The 16,171-nt window shown below is 36.4% G+C and overlaps 1 protein-coding gene across 7 annotated transcripts in view; it reads left to right on the top strand.

Moving 5' to 3' along the window:
* Positions 1-16,171, top strand: part of POU6F2 (POU class 6 homeobox 2) — a 353,312-nt gene that overhangs the window by 279,686 nt on the left and 57,455 nt on the right. For all 7 annotated transcript variants that reach the window (XM_027655870.1, XM_027655869.1, XM_027655873.1 and 4 more), the window contains one exon: positions 14,806-14,952. In XM_027655870.1, the coding sequence (XP_027511671.1) occupies positions 14,806-14,952 (147 nt within the window). The remainder of the gene's footprint in view (positions 1-14,805; positions 14,953-16,171) is intronic.

Genomic DNA, 16,171 nt, shown 5'->3' with positions numbered 1-16,171 from the left:
TGACTTTTACATTCCTTACATTGATATAAGTTAAGACCAGGCCTCCAGTTTTATTAGGTTTTTCCAAAATTTTACCTCCTTTTTGAGGTAAACGGTAGCCCAAGAATAATTTAATTGTGCGTATTTTTCCCACTGCCTTTATTACTACACATCCAATGCAGGGCATTTATAAAGAATAGACAGTAAGCAGTAGACATTAATCTCAGCTGTGTGAGAAGATTCTAAACTTGAGTTGCCCTTACAACATCATCTGTGGAGTTCCCCTGAGTGAGGCACCACCTCCACTTCTGGTTCTGACTAAGTAATCTATTTTGAAGATTCAAAGGCATTCTGTACTCAGATTACTCTTTGGGATAGCATTCAGTGGCATAGGATTTCTATTGACTCTCCAGCTTCTTTTCCTGGGCAAAGAACAAGTAGTTGCAAGGAAGCAAAAGTAGTAAGAATACCCTGAAGAGGGGTAGGATTGCAGATTGTAGTATCTGCTCAGTAGTCACACAAAAAACCTTACCAAAGCCATCTCCCAAAAAAGAAACAAATTGGGCCAATTAGAGCCATCCTTCCTGGGACAAAGGCCATGCCCAAGACACTTACAGTGACGGTTGCCTCTGGGGCAGCTCCAGCTGAAGGCAAGACCAGCCCTGTCCCATCATGGCAAACAAGAGGCAGAAGAGCTCCATAGTGCTGCCCACCATAACATCGACCCTTCTTTTCCACAGCTGCTATTTGTACAGATGAGTCAATGAGGCCTTGTATCCGTGGCTACTCATCTTTGTCCACCAACCTAGAGACCAGTTAGTGCTAATCATAAATAAGGGTCCTGTAGTACTTTGTAGTAGAGCTCTTGTGGTTCGACATACAGTTTTCTTCCCAGATTTTATTATCTTTAACAGCTACATGATGAAGGTAATTTATACAAGTGAGTCATCTTTTCTGCTTAATAAGATAGAAAGTTAGGTTTAGAGCTGAAGCAACTATTATTTGAGTTACTGCAATTCATTTTAAAATAGGACCAATAAAAACAAGATAACACAATGTGACACTTACTACAAGAGTGCGCATAAACAGAAAATCAGAAGGAATGCTAGGATGCATTAGGGATTTCCCCATGACTGCAATGGCAAGTTGCGGAATTGATTTATCTTACAAAAAGTATGTAGAACATTAATGGTAAAATTAGTGTTTTCTAAATAAAATGTATGTTGTCAGATTGCAACTTCAGAGCCAAGACAAGGCTTCCATTTATGCAGGGTGCTGTGATACTATGAGCCAACAAAGTTGAACCAATTAATTTACAAAAAGCAGCAAATCCAGACGTGTGCTATGTTCTCCTGGATTTACTGTTTCCTTGGGTGAAGTCAGTATTCAGTTATTTATGAAGTCAGCTTGCAGTTATTTTTACTCTTTACATGCTTCTTAGCAAAAGACCTTTTGTGAGCGGCTTTGCTAGTGATTTAGATGGTCATTCTTTTCTGTACCTCAGACGAATTTTTTGGCCTCCATTAATATTACCTATATATATATTATGGCAGTGGGTAAAATGGCCAACGTACATAAATACTAGGTAAATACATAAATCACTAGATACTGTGTTGTAAACAAAAAGATATAATCTGTATGCAGACTTGCCCTGAAATAAGAAAATTTGGTTTAGCTCTGACCTTGCCTTAGGTGCATGTGAATATGTAAACCAGTCTTAATGGACTTTCATGTGTATTATCTAATGAGAAAACAAACAAACAAACAAGGTGAAAGAAAGGAAGTTTTATTATTTATTTTATTTTTCACTCAGGAAATTAAAGAAATGAAAATATGTGGAAGAATTGGACCCCGTGTGAGGTTTTTAGATATCTATCCAGTGACCCTAATCATAAGACTTCCTTCTTCCTCAAACATAATTATTTCTATTTCCATCACATATACTTTGGAAAGTTTTTCTTGTTTCCACATGAAACACTAATTTTCTAACCCTGAACTTTCCTTTTAAGCAAAATCAATGAAAAGCTATTGTTGCTTTTACAGATGGCAGAGAGAATTATTACCATCATTGGCAGCAATAAAAGATATATTTTCACCCTTGGTAGATTGAATTACTGAGAAATAACCTTATAATTACTGTATAAAACACCCTGTTTTAACACTGGTTTTAATATCCATCAAGTTTCTTATTTATTTTTCACAAGCCAGCATCAATGCACTAAATTCTGCCTTGGTCTAAACTGGTGCAATTACGCTGACCTCTGTGAGACTCCACCTATTGCACTGATGGCTCTTAAGAGGCACGTTACTTTTGGATGAATATTAGGAACAAAGAGAGAGATCTCATTTCATGGACATTGCTTTAAATAAGTAGTGCAATTTTATTGAAATCAAAGGAAATATTTTGGAGTTCTAGCAGAATATCAGGTAAATCTATATTAATTTAGGTCTTTGTAAGACCAGTGGGGAAAAGAAGCCTTCTGATATCCTTTAGTGTGTAATTTACCAGTGGAAATGCCAGAAAAACCTTGAGGAACTTAACAAATGGACCCTTGTCCCTCACACCCTGAAGATCTTGGTTCAGATATCTTAGCAACCTGCAATGCTCAGCAGGTTTACGGTCTTCAGGAGTAAGGAAGGAATTTCTCCTTCAACACACTCAGATTGCTTTCTTGCAGCTACAGCCAAAACACTGGTTCCTCAACCGATGCAAAGGTAACAATTTCTGGTTTAGTTTAGACTGTTGATCTTGTTTGTCTCTTCTAGCTGGCTGATGATCACCAGGTCTTCTGCAGGTCAGGGTCCTTATCTGTCTCTTTGAGGTGAATCTAGGAGGATTGTTACCTGCCTGCTGGTTGCCATTGTTGAAAGATGACACAATTCAACACAGAATAACTGCATGCTCATTATGTGTTCAGTTAATCCATACCTAGAACTAGGTCATTCCTTTTCTCCTCATCTTTCTTCTCCTGGCATGGTTCTAACATGTGAGTGCCCTCTGTGAAATTTCTTTTTCAAGGGGATATATTCAGCTTTACGTTTGGAAAGCAAACAGCACATACCTCATATTTCAGAAGTAGGATTTTATTGCACGTAAAAGTATTAAGAATGTGATAGGCATAGTGAAAGAGTCCTTCCTTAACTGCACTTGGGCTGGGCTCATCACAGTTTCTGACATGTTGGAGGTACCTTAGAACAGCAACATTGTCTGACTAGGTTGCCTGCAAAAATATTTGTGACCCTTGGCCCTTTTAGTGACACAATTGCCAGTAGCACTGATGAGTACCAGCAAAGAGGTCTGCATACTTTGCCCTTTCCAAAGGTATATTTAGGACAAATAGTTAGGTTAATAGACATGTTCCTCCCAACAAAAATGGATGAGATTAAGAAAAGGTATGTAAGAATGATTTTTTGAAGTCAAGTATTTCCACTCAATTTATAAAAGGGTGATACATTTTACATTTCCTTTCAAGAAACCATTTTAGTCTGAACTAAATGTTTTGGGTGACCTAAAATTTTTTTTTTTCCAATTTTTTTCCACTCCAGGTCTCCTCGAACCATGTTTTGTTATTGTTTGGGGTTTTTTGGTTTTTTCTTAAGGGGGTAAGGTGTTTCAGGGAAATTTTTCAGTCTGCAAACAGAAAAATCCATTAGTTTCACAGCTGTAGGTGTAAATGTTTTTCTTCTGACTTCAATGAGTAGCTTCTCTACTTTACAGAGGTATAAATGTAAAAAAAGAAATCCAAACATAGTAAAAAAACCACTGGCCTTTGGTGAGACTAATTGATTTAAATAAAATATCAGAGCAATTAGCTAATTTTAGTATTTCAAATGACAGAATCATTCCTTCTTCTTCCTCCTTATTGCAGATTTGAAGCCTATAAGAAATTGAAGGGATTGATTCTGAACAGTAGTTTCTCTGTTTTAACAAATTGCAACTCTGCTGACCTCATTAAAATTAGATCACATTTATATTCTTGTGGAGAGAAATCAGAATCAGACAAAGAACTTGGAACTTGTTGGTTTTAGCACCAAAAAAAAAAAATTCCCTTGTTTTGTAAAGCGCAAAAATTGCTCCAGGGTCCATAAATATTTTGTGAATCTGGTCAACAGATAAAAGTAGAAAATACTTAGAACATGAAGAAATTCATCTGTCTGTCTATTGACATTGCCTTATGGAAGAACAAGAGTCTAGGCACAATAAAGCAATAATGAATTTAATGAAAAAGCTACAGACATTCAGGTTGTAAGCTGAGCTGCTGTTGAAAGATAGTACATATTTTTGCTCGTCTAGCAGAATTCCTTGGCTAAATGTCTATGAGTAGATTTCCATTGACAATAAATATGGAGGAAATTATTTATTGTAAACGGTAATTAGACTTTCCTCAGGCTATGCATTCAGTCAGTAGCAGATATAGAGTAATAACCTAGGCATTATTTGTGACATTCTGCCTCCATGTGAAAAAAAAAAGAGGAGGATGAGAGGAGCTAGACTTTGCCATGTCTTTTGTTTAAAATACAGTAATATCATCATAAGAAGAAATTAACATTTGCATATGATCTTCTGTAATGACGTGTAATGGTCAGTATAAGATCACACTGCATCTTTATCTCTGAAATGGAAAAATCACAGTCACAAGAACACACTACACAAACTCTCAAATTTATCCATATGCATTAGGATTGCATGCAAGGTAACTAAGCAGTCTTTGCAGGATTTCAGCATCAGATTTTAGCAAATTTGGAATTGATCCTTGCAGCAAAAAAAGAAAGAAATTATACAGTTTATTCTTGCAGTCATCACTCACATTCAGCTGAGAGTTTTTCTGTTACCTGAAGCAATATGGAGCTATGCTTTTGTTATAAGAGGATCTCAGTTTCATATACCCTCTTGCCATCAATTTATAGTGCCTAGCACAGTGACAATTGCAAAGACCTCAGAAACAATACATTCCTAGCCTATATGTTTTTAATTATATTTTCAAGTTTCATTTGCTGTTGGCAACTTGACATTATTTTGATTTTGCTGAAGTGAAATATATGAGTTTCAAATACAGCTTTGAAATTGATTAGGAATTAATATGGCAGCATTACAGACAGTAGATTTACTGCCTTTGCAGCTCTGTGTGAACTCCCATATGGAAACCTATCGTGATCGGATTCAGAGTGACATGAGCCAAGTGGCTGAGAGGGGAGATAAGGGATCAGAGGAAAGGAGTCAAATAGGTGAAAGCAGAAGAAATGTCTCTCACAGGAAAAAAAATTATACCCATCCCAAAAAAGAAAAACTCAGGGAGGAGTCACAGGAAAGGTGGGACATGGATTACGAAACAGAAAAAAAACAAATCAAAAAAAAGAAAAAAATATTAAAAAATACTTTCAAGGAAATCAGGAAATTTAAAATGTTCTGTATACATCTTGGAAGAACATTAACAAAATCAAATCACTCAGTTGATGCTGAGTGCAGCCCCGCCCCACACTGCAGGTATCTGGTAGTGCTGCTTCTGGGGCAGGACTCACAGCTCATTTTGGGAGCAGGTTTCTTGCTGACACCAAATGAGATGGAAGTGTCTGGGAGAAGACAGAGTTCTCTGCGGAAATGTTATATATGTGGTTTCATATTAGCCCTTCTACCTTTCCTCTTCTGTAAGAGCTGCATTGAGGCCACAATTTTTGGCATGTTAAATACACAATTGTTACCAGTTTATATGTACCTTTATCTACAGAGCAGGACTGTTGGTGAAAAATGACAACAGTGGGTGTATGTATGTATAAACAGTGGCTTTAAAGTGCTGTAGTCAGTCTTGTGTTAGCTAGTGTTTTCCTGTATGTTTACAATCAAAGTAAGCCATCCAAAGATGAATGTGACAGAGGGTTGCTACCATCTGAGAGGCAATATGCTCACATAGTGCTGGTGCAGAGACTCATAGGCTTTCACTGCTCTCTCTTTAGAAAAAGAGTAGCAGCAGTAACCTTGCCACTGACACACAGACAGAAAACAGTTGAACAAAGTCACATTCACATTCCACCACTGCACGCTTGGAGCTGTTCTGAAGTAATAAAATAGTGCCCCAAGAAAAATGTTAAAAGTATCCTGCTTAGGGACCCCCAACATCCTTTTTTGCATACTTTCTTCCCTTTCATAGACTTTGACTCAGCTTACTTGTTTCTGTGGATATCACTCACTTCTTATATCTCTTTTATTGGAAACGTGGCTTTGACTTCAAGGTTTTCAAACTAAATGTTTCCTTCAACCTTATTCACACTTCTCAAATCTCACTTTATATACTGAGATTTCATCAAAACTCAAATGTCTAATTAAAAATCAGTTTCTCAACTGGTTTGATATCTCATGTGTTCTCCACAAAACCTGGAAAATAGAGTGAGAACTTCTCAAACACATGGTATCAATTAGGGTTTATATGTCATTTTGACTCTGGGGTGAACTGATGTAACCACAGAGAATTAAATGCTTCCAGCTTCCTTGATACCTGTATTCAGAGCCAGAATTGGACTTTGGACTGACCTGTAGCTTTGACAGCAATCTTTCCACTGTATTCAGGAGCCATCTGCATTATTCTTCAACTTTGCATCAGATCAGGTCCAATTTGGAGCTAAGACCAGTGAAAAGAAAAATATTCTATCTAATTCCAGTTTTAGATCTGATCTTTTTCACTAATCTCTTGTTCATTCACCTCAATGAGACTTCAATGTAAGCACTTAGCTTACATGAAAACAAAACTATTTGGTGATGCTATTGCATCACAAATCAAATAAGTATTCAGATGTATTTCCAGTTTCAAAAATGAGGATCTTCGCAGAGCAGCTGACCTAGAATTTTTCAAGAAGCCTTATATATGTTCTCAGTTAGCAATGTGTCCCTAAGTATTAAGTAAGATTTATTCTTCAAAAGGCAAAAGAGAAGCTCTGCACCTAAAAGTTCGATTTTTAATAGGAACATTTGAATAAATGGTTCCAGGCATGTATACTAAGATTGCATATTGTACTGTAAAACAAGACTTCCAGAAATATTTTCTCAAATACTCAATATGAAGTGTCATATTAACATGGTGTGACCTCACATTGCATTTTTAACATTTGTATATGCAAATAGTCATATTTACATGTGCACATGATATTCACAGATTCAAATTAAAGGCAAATAAACGTTTTAGATTAAGGAGATTAATTTGATGTGTCTCACAGTTGACACACTTTCTACAGAGGCTAGATCACTGAGACCCAAGTGCTGGGCTTTTATCCGGGAAGACAGATGGCAATTTCCTTTTGATAAGAGTTCATTCTTTTAGCAGCAAGGGAGCCCTGAAGTAACCATTTTTCTTGTGGGAAAAGTATCTTTCAGAAGCTGGATAAATCATTCTAAAATAGACAAACACAGGAACCAAGGAACTAATCAACGTGAAATGAGCTGAGTTGCAGCCCCTTTCAGAAAGTTTAGAAGATGCTCTTTGCTTTCATTTTTGCCACACAGGGGAACAACTTAAAAAAATTAGAGAATTCGGATAATTTTTTCGGTACTCTTTCCTTTTTTTATGAATACCAATACAATTTATGATTATTAGAGATACAAAATTTCATGAAGTCAGATATTTGTTTACAGTATATTTGTGTCATGTATGAAAATAGATATTTTAAAGTCTACATAAATATAAAAGTAACTAATCAGACAAAAATTAGATGCCTCTGTTGAACTAAAATCTGGTTCAGTGTGTGTCAGCTTAAGTGGATCTGGAACATTTCAGAATTGTAAGTTATAAATGTGGACAGCCGGGAACCCACAGGACAAGAGTTTGTGGGCAGTCTGTATGTACTGACCTGCTGCTAAAGGAGTCAGTCAGCTACATTTTCTGATTATTTATATTAATTGTATTAGATATATTTAAAAATATTCACACTTCGTTTTGGTAAACATGTAAGACTCAGCCTCAGAGATGCTGACAACTTCAATTTAGTTTATCTTGTAGGATTAGACCCAAGAAGGATCCCTTTCTTCTAGTTTCCTTTCCTCTCTTTTCTATCTGTCACTAATAGAGCAGGAATGAAATGGTTAGGGTGGTTTCCACTCGCTCTTTGCCTGTGCCCTAATATGTTCTTCATTTTTCATGTCTCCAGTAGTTTGGTCCAAGGGACCTGGGAATGATATCTGCTCTTTATCTGCTTTGCAATGGTGCTATTATTTTTATTTTGTAAATTGTTATTGTAGTTTTTCAGACTGGTTCTAATCTGACCAGCAGCACCTTGTTTACAAAGATATTGTGAGAAATTTTGTGCAACCTCCTCTATCCATGTCATATCAAGGCTTACATGAGCACTGTGTATTTCCAATCACCTCAGGTCGTGTCACTTTGCATTGAATCAAGTCATGTCGCATCAGTGATACCACTATTAGTACTTATTTCTGATAGAAAATTCAGCATAGATTTAGACAGCAAATAGCTCAACCACAATAAATGTATATAATGAGCAGACTAAGTATCTGTCAGAACCAGATATTTTAAGTGGTGCTTTTGGATATTCCAATACCCTTGTCTCTACATGGTATTCTGCACATAAATTTCTGATGTATGTGCATATACTAAAATGTCTGTCTAAGCAGCCTATTTGGAAGTCTATCTACAACCATTTTCAAATATAGACCTGTGCAGTTTTGAAATAACCAGACATTGTTAAATGGCTCTGGATATATAATTACATTGTATAGTTTGTAGGTTGATCATATCACAGCAGTGTAGAAAACCAAGTGTTGACAGATTTAATTTTTTTATAATTTAGGATTTGCCTGCTGGGCATGTTTTCAAAGAGTTATGCATGATTAGGCCCAATGACAGCCATTTTATTAGACATTTTACCCTGATGTTCATTTATAAAAGCTAAATGTTGTAATTATCCTATTACATATACAAAAAAGGAGGGAGGAGAAGGTCAACATAAAAAAAAAAAAAAATCTAACTGATAAGTAACATATACAGGGTTTCCAAAATGTTTGCTCATAGCATGTCTTTGGATGAAATAAACTTCTTTTGTTTTATGTTACCTATGTATTCACTCTTGGTTTTCTTGGGATCTGCATGTTCACAGGGTTTTTGAAAATTTGACTTATTTTTACTTAAGACCCTAAAAATAAATTAAATTGACAGAGCTCAGGCTCCCAGAATTGAAAAATTTGTCTGCAAAATTCTATATAAATGCTAAGTGGTGGTCTTCTTACTGATTATTACAAATATTTATTTGGTACTTATTGCTGTGATATCTAGGTGATTTCATGGGATTAAGTCGAAGTAGTCTTTCTAGTGCCTTTTTTAAAATTCCTTCAGGGACTGTGAGATTTAATGTAGGTTCAGGGAGGTATCAGCTAGTACAAGGTATGCACGCAAATTGAAAACAATTAAGAATATAAGCACTAATACTGTGTAAAGAATTTGCCACAATAGTTACTCTGGACTTCCAGTGAAACTGCACCTTCTACCTCAATTCATTCATGTTTAGAAACCAAGCATATGTGTATCTAAGCGGGAATGCTTTGCTTCTCTGTCATCAAGGTATTGAAAACCCTTGAGTATTGTTGTTGCTAGACACAGTTTACACTACTATAATGCATTGGTGTGGTGGCTTAGCTTTGGCCCACAGCGAAATGTCTACCCAGCCAGTCAGACACTGCCTCAGTAGGACAGCAGAGAAAATAGGATAAGAAAGCTCATGGGTCAAGACTGATGGCTTACCAATCAGTGTTGTGGGCAAAAGAGACTCAACTTGGGGATAATTAGCTTTAATTTATTGACAATTAAAATAGATTCAGTTAGTGAGAAACTAAGACAAATATTAAAACAATTTTTTTCCACACTCTCCCAGATTTAACTTTACTGCTTCGCTCCTGACTCCTCTACTCGCCCGCAGTGGTGCAGGGGACATGAGGAGCTGTGGTCAGTTAACAATAGTTCCCCCCTCCTTCTCCTTTCTCTTCATGTTTTTCCCCTGCTTCTGCATGGGATCTCCACAGATCACAATTCTCATCAGGAAATATCCATTTGTCCTTTGAGGGCTGCAGTGGGGGTATCTTCTGTGCTGTGGAGCACCTCCTCCTCATTCTCCTTTCTTTGACCTTGGTGTTTCCTTTGTCATGTTCACTCTGGGCTTTTTATTCTCCTACTCTGCAGCTCTCCCAGTACCAAAACCTTTCCATCTACACCCACTTCAGATGATAATGTTGATCACAGTAAAAAAGAAGGTATCAGAATATCCTCAGGAGCCTGTGCTCAGTTTGAAACAGTCTTTCTTCCTTAAGGCCAGGTGACTACTACACAGAATCTGTCTCAAGAGCCAATGAGAAAAAATGGGAACAAACTCAACTATATTTTAATGTGTAATTCTCTCATAATTTAAACACTGATAAAATTCATAGATTCTTGGTTAAAAATTCCTACAAAAGTAAATGCCATGCTGATAAAAAATTCCATTTCTGTAATCAATTTTCACTTATTAGGGATAGAAAAGAAAAATGTCATGTGTTTCTGCTGTGAGCCATTGTTGAATTCTTCTTAACTTTTAGAGATATTTCTGTTTTCCCTTGAAAAGCGTTGGTTTAAGCAAACAATCTTAGTAGCTTACCTAGTAGTGTGATGCTTTCTACAGAAAGGATAGTCAGAAAACATAAAAGACTGAGGATCTCTTGGTCCCTAACCAAATATACTACTTTTCTGCACTAACCTAATCTCTAGAAGATATCCAGAAATGTGATTTTTTAAACATTCTCCCTGAAAAACACCAGTACTGTTTTGTAAAATGAAGTTATGCTTGATGTTACTTCACAATATGTCCTTTCATTCTCCATTGCTGCATTCAGATGGTGTGTCTTCACTGCTCTACAAGTCCTTTAGAAAACGCACAAGATCTATATCCTGGCACTGTCTCAAGTGACTTTACCTTTCAGGTTATAGGCCCATTTTTTCATATGATGCTCTGGCATCCTGAAATGTCTTGGCTTTTCATCAGTAAAACTGTTTGGTTTTTTCTGTATATTTGTAGAATGAGCATTATCGTAACAAGTAAAGCTGGCTCTTTGATCAAGCATTCATGTACTGTTGAACACAAGATCAGATTTGATAACCTACACAGTAATTTTACTTTTCTCTGTAAAAGGCATATCCTACTGAACTTTGTCTCCTCTGGTCTGGAAATCAGTTTCTCACAGCAAGTTCAATAAAATAATAAGTTAGCTTTGGAGACAAAGAGGAAGATGGTATTCTTACAAAAGCGAAAGTATTTGTGCCTCCAAGAAAGCTGCTTGCAGCATTGAGTCTATCACACTTTCCTTGAAATTATTTTTTAAGACAATCTCTTAACCATGGAAACACTCACGTCACCTGGTACAGTTTTAGGATCTTGTAAGCAGTGCCTCTTTCATCCCCCATCATTTCCCAGGTCAGTTTTGTTTTGTGTGAGTTTTATTTCCTGCTCTGGAATGTCTTCTGCTTCCATTGAGTTACTGCAGAACAATTTTCATATGCTTTACTTTTAAAGTTCAGCTTTGGGAATTCAGAAAAGTGTATTAAACACTAAACCTGCTCAGTTATTAGAAGATTCTTTTGGATGAAGTTTGCTTCCTCATATAATCATGTCATTAGTGGAGGCATCCTTAAGAGAGCTGGCCTGCCTAAACTAAGATCGCTATTACCTACAGTTATGGCTGCTGTTTTGAGTGGGAGCAGAAATTTGGGCAATGGAATTGACAGCTTGAAATGTTTCAGCCTTCCAAACTAAATCATTATTTAAACACAGAAACAAAATGGGTAGAGCCTTTGTGGGATTTTTCATAATATATATCTAATAAATATTCTTAGGGATCCAGCCTGCACTGAGAAATAGTATAAACCTCTCAAGTCAGAGATTTTATTTTTAAAACAAAAAGAAGATTCTATGTGTTACCTTGGTGTCCAGGCATAATGAAATGAGATGTTTCTCCGTCTCCAGTTTTCATACAATGTAAAAGGGGTCAGTTTAACAGAGCATAACTTGCAGTCAACAGCTTCCCAAAGCAGTCAAAGAAAAATACATGTTCTATTTATTAATCAGACTTATGCATAGATAGGGATGGTTTTATATGCACTTGGAAGTCTCTTTCCCTGTGAGTTGGCTCATTCACAGTGCTTTTTCCTGGAACATGGTACTATGCAGGGTACCTATGCATATCACAGCCTCTGCCATCATTTTTAATAAGTAGCTTATCTCTGTGATGCAACTAAAAGCAATTCTGAGTGTCTCCAGGGTTTGTTGTAAATTAATTTTATTGTTGTATTTGAAAATGTACATTTTTTGAAAACTGGAGCAAGAAAAATGGAAAAGAGATTCTAGAAGATGATAGTCTGATTTTTAGAAGGTTTTAACCCTTTGTAGTTTCCAGCTTCACAAGCTTATTTATGTTCCTCAAGTAGTTCCCAGCTGTGGATGGTTGTTCCCAGCTGTGGATGGTTGTTCCCATATGCCACTGAAGCCCTGAATATAGCAGCCAGTGTTGTTTGTCAGGTAACTGTCCAAAGATTATCATTTATACCTGCAGTCAGATACTGTAGGATCAGAGGTGCAATAATTTGTGGGTTATTAACAAGATTGTAGAAGGCCTTTTCTGAGTCTTACACTTTTGCTGCTGACCCTTTCTTCTCCAAGTATTTACAGCTATAAGGGAATTACTTCAAGGCCCAGTACTGCCCGTGAAGTGTTGTGGAAAAAGTTAGAGTTTACCAGCTCCTGATCTGCACAATAAAGAAATGTCATTGTTTTGAGCAGAAAACCTGCAAGTTTATCTATATTGATATCTGACATTACACTGCTGTGCTCAGGCACCACCACCCAAATCCCTGAGGAGTGGGTGCAGCTATGTTTGGGCTCACACCTTGGGCAGTCAGTGGTCTTGCTTGATGTCTGCATCCAGGGACTGAGCTTTGCCTTGGTCATTGTGCTGGTCTCTGCTCTCTTCACAGCTCATCAGGACTGCTAATCAAGCACTCATTGCAGTTTTCCACCTTTGGATTTTATTTCTGCTTGATTTTCTTGCCATGGGATGCTGCAGACTGCTTTTAAAGATTCATATAACAATTTTTTCCAAATCAAAATATTTCCTCCAAATGATGTCATCTTTTCTGTCTGGCAGTGCTACTAATCTTTATTTAGTTATTTACTTTACAATTTCTAGAGGGATTGGACGTGCTCAAGGCACCCCTTTAAGCAACACTTTATATCAAGATTCCATTTATAAATACTTTATGAAGGGCTAATGAATGATTAATAGATGTTTTAATGTATGACCAATCAATTGTAGATCTTGCAATGTCCAACAGACAAGTGGGTTTCTTATAAGCATAGATTATAACCATATCTGACATATTCTATTGATGAGCTTCTAAACATCTATAACATACACACTACTCATATCTGTAACATGCTTAAAACATCTACTAATCACTGATTAATTTTTTATAACCTATTTTGAAGGGGAGCCTGTCTGTGAAGTACATCCCTTATTGGTATCTGTGACTCTCTGATTCTATAGGATTGATAATTTACTCATCATCTAAGGGCTTAAAACTACTACTCATTTCACCTCGAACCTTAAGCTTTCCTGAGTGAGCTCCAGCATTTTCACCTCAGTTTAGGAAAAAACATCACTAGTTTTCTCCTTCAAATTTCTAGGTGCTGTATCTTGCTAATGTGCATTTTGCAAGTTCTACTATAGTGCTGTGACTCTTAGGAGGCAAATGCACTCTAAAATGTATTTTCAGGCTCTTGAACTCAGTTAGTTTGATTATTCTCAAGACATCTGTCCTAGTGATGATGGTTCCTAACATTTTTATTTTTTTACTGTCATCCCTCTATGCTTGGTTCAAACTTTGTCCATTCTCAGAAGAGGATAAGAAAATAGAAACTTCACAATAATCCAGTAGAGAAGCCATATCCCAGAGGATATTTTGTTTCTGGCAGAAGAACACACATTTTGTATGTTTGATAAACACAAATGTTGATAGGGGTGTTCCCTCCTATGGGATTCCAATAGTCTCCTAAGGTGAAAGCCATGACTGTGCTCTATGCTTTCTATGGAGCACACAAGTAGAATTGTCTAAAGCAGGAAGTACAACTTATTTCCTGAAAATTTATGGGTCCTATTCATCATTCACAGTTGAAAAGCAGTAAGTTGCTTAGTGTTGTATTTTGCAAATGAATTTTGAATTTTTTGTTGATTTCTACTGAACTTAGTCATAAGGTTGAGTTTTCTACTGTGATGTATCTAGCTGTTGAGACCAATTCTTTAATGAAAAAAATTAAAAGGATTTGCAGGTTTTTCTTGTTTCTGGGGTTATTAGTAAAATAGTCTCTGTTCTGAATATGCCCAAGTAAATATTCCACTCCCACTCAAATCAAATGCTAATTTTTCACTGATTGCTGTTTACATCATTATTAGGCTGCTACACCTGTGGCATTAGCACATTGAACCTAAAGAAACACATCAAGTATAACTTAATTTAAAAAAAAAAAAGAAAAAGAGCATTTGGGTTCAAAAAGAGAATTTTATTCTTCAACATTAACATGGAATTTTCTCTGCTTTTATGAAAACTATTTATTGTCAAAGCCCCAGAAATAAGATCCTCTCAGAACTACACAAGCTCTCGGAGACGACAGGTTTTTATGCACATTTAAGTGGGAAAAAAACATTAAAATAACATAAAAGTGATTGTGCAACCCCTCTTATGTTATCCAGTTAGCACTCTTGTTTCTTTGTTTATTGTGGGTTTTATCATGATTTTTTTTTTTTTTCAGCTGGTTAATAATCCACTAGCAAGTCAAGCAGCAGCCGCTGCAGCAGCAGCAGCCATGGGCTCAATAGCAAGCTCCCAGGCCTTTGGCAATGCCCTCTCCAGTCTTCAGGGGGTCACAGGTCAACTCGTCACTAATGCACAAGGACAGGTGAGTGGAAGATGGAGCAAACAGTGAATTCTGATGGCAGGCTGATCTTGGGACAAAAACGAGTTCCGTCGTATGACAGCAATTTAAAAGTGCACATATTGAAGAAAAATAAATATTGATTTGCCAGACAAGGTAAGAAATGGAAAGTCTGAGAACTGGAAGGAAGTTAGGAACTGTTAGAAGGTGTTTTCAAGCTAGAAAAGGCTTAGGGTTTGTTTCATTTCAATTCAAGCCTTTGAAAAGATCACAATAGTGCAATACTGTGGTATTTTAAAAGTCCAGCAATCCTCTGATTCTTAGCAAACATACCAGCGGCCTTCTTCCACTTATATATGCCTAATAACAGACAACTGTATCAAAGTGGTACTGTGCTACACTTTTTTGCATTTCTGTATCATTTCTGTATTACTTCATTTCTAAAAAGGTATTAAATGTTTTAAGTAAAGGAACACAAATTGTAATGAAGTATTGGGATGGATTTAGCTGGCTTTCTCATTTGCTTATTATCTTATGTTAAGCAATTTGTAATGAATCTGCCAGCCTGTAAATGCAAATTTGGGAGAGTTTCTTGGTTTAAAGAAAATTTTGCAAACAGGAAAATTTAATGATGTTGAAGTGTTAGTGCATCTAAGACAGAGATCGTGCATTATCTGTATTTTGGAACTGTTTATTTGTTCAAAGTATTTCAATTTCAGTCTTAGTATGATGCAGAAAGATATGCGTCTGAATCCATATATATATAAATAATTGCTTTGATGCAGCATGCTTAAGTGGCTTACAGATTGTGACCACTGTCACTCTTTATGGCATTTACTAGGACTAAAATTAACACAATTACTTGTTTCACTGCAACAAATCTGTCAATATAACTTATGACTGTACCTGGTAACTGAGTAATTTGAATGTCATTATTCTAAATGCTACAAATTGGGCATACAGTGATATCCACAGTGTTTATGTGGATGTTAGGCCCTGGAAAATATTTATTGAAATTATGCAACTTGGATGATATGTGAATCTAAAGTTTAGTTTCTACTCTTACTGTTTACTAGTGGGGAGAAAAAAATTAAGAGCAGCTTTTTTCCTGATAATTTCTGTCACCGTGTCAGTTAATTGGAACAGCAGTGATGTTTTTTATTTTGGCCCATTAAAAAATAAAACTCAACAATTTATAGGAAACCCCCCCTTTTTTTTAACATAGCACATAAACAAAGATGCT

This window comes from Corapipo altera, unplaced genomic scaffold (assembly GCF_003945725.1).
Source record: "Corapipo altera isolate COAL_440 unplaced genomic scaffold, ASM394572v1 59, whole genome shotgun sequence".
In the NCBI taxonomy this organism is placed as follows: Eukaryota; Metazoa; Chordata; class Aves; order Passeriformes; family Pipridae; genus Corapipo; species Corapipo altera.
Note: the sequence above shows the minus strand (reverse complement) of the source record. Positions and strands in the feature narration are given on the sequence as shown.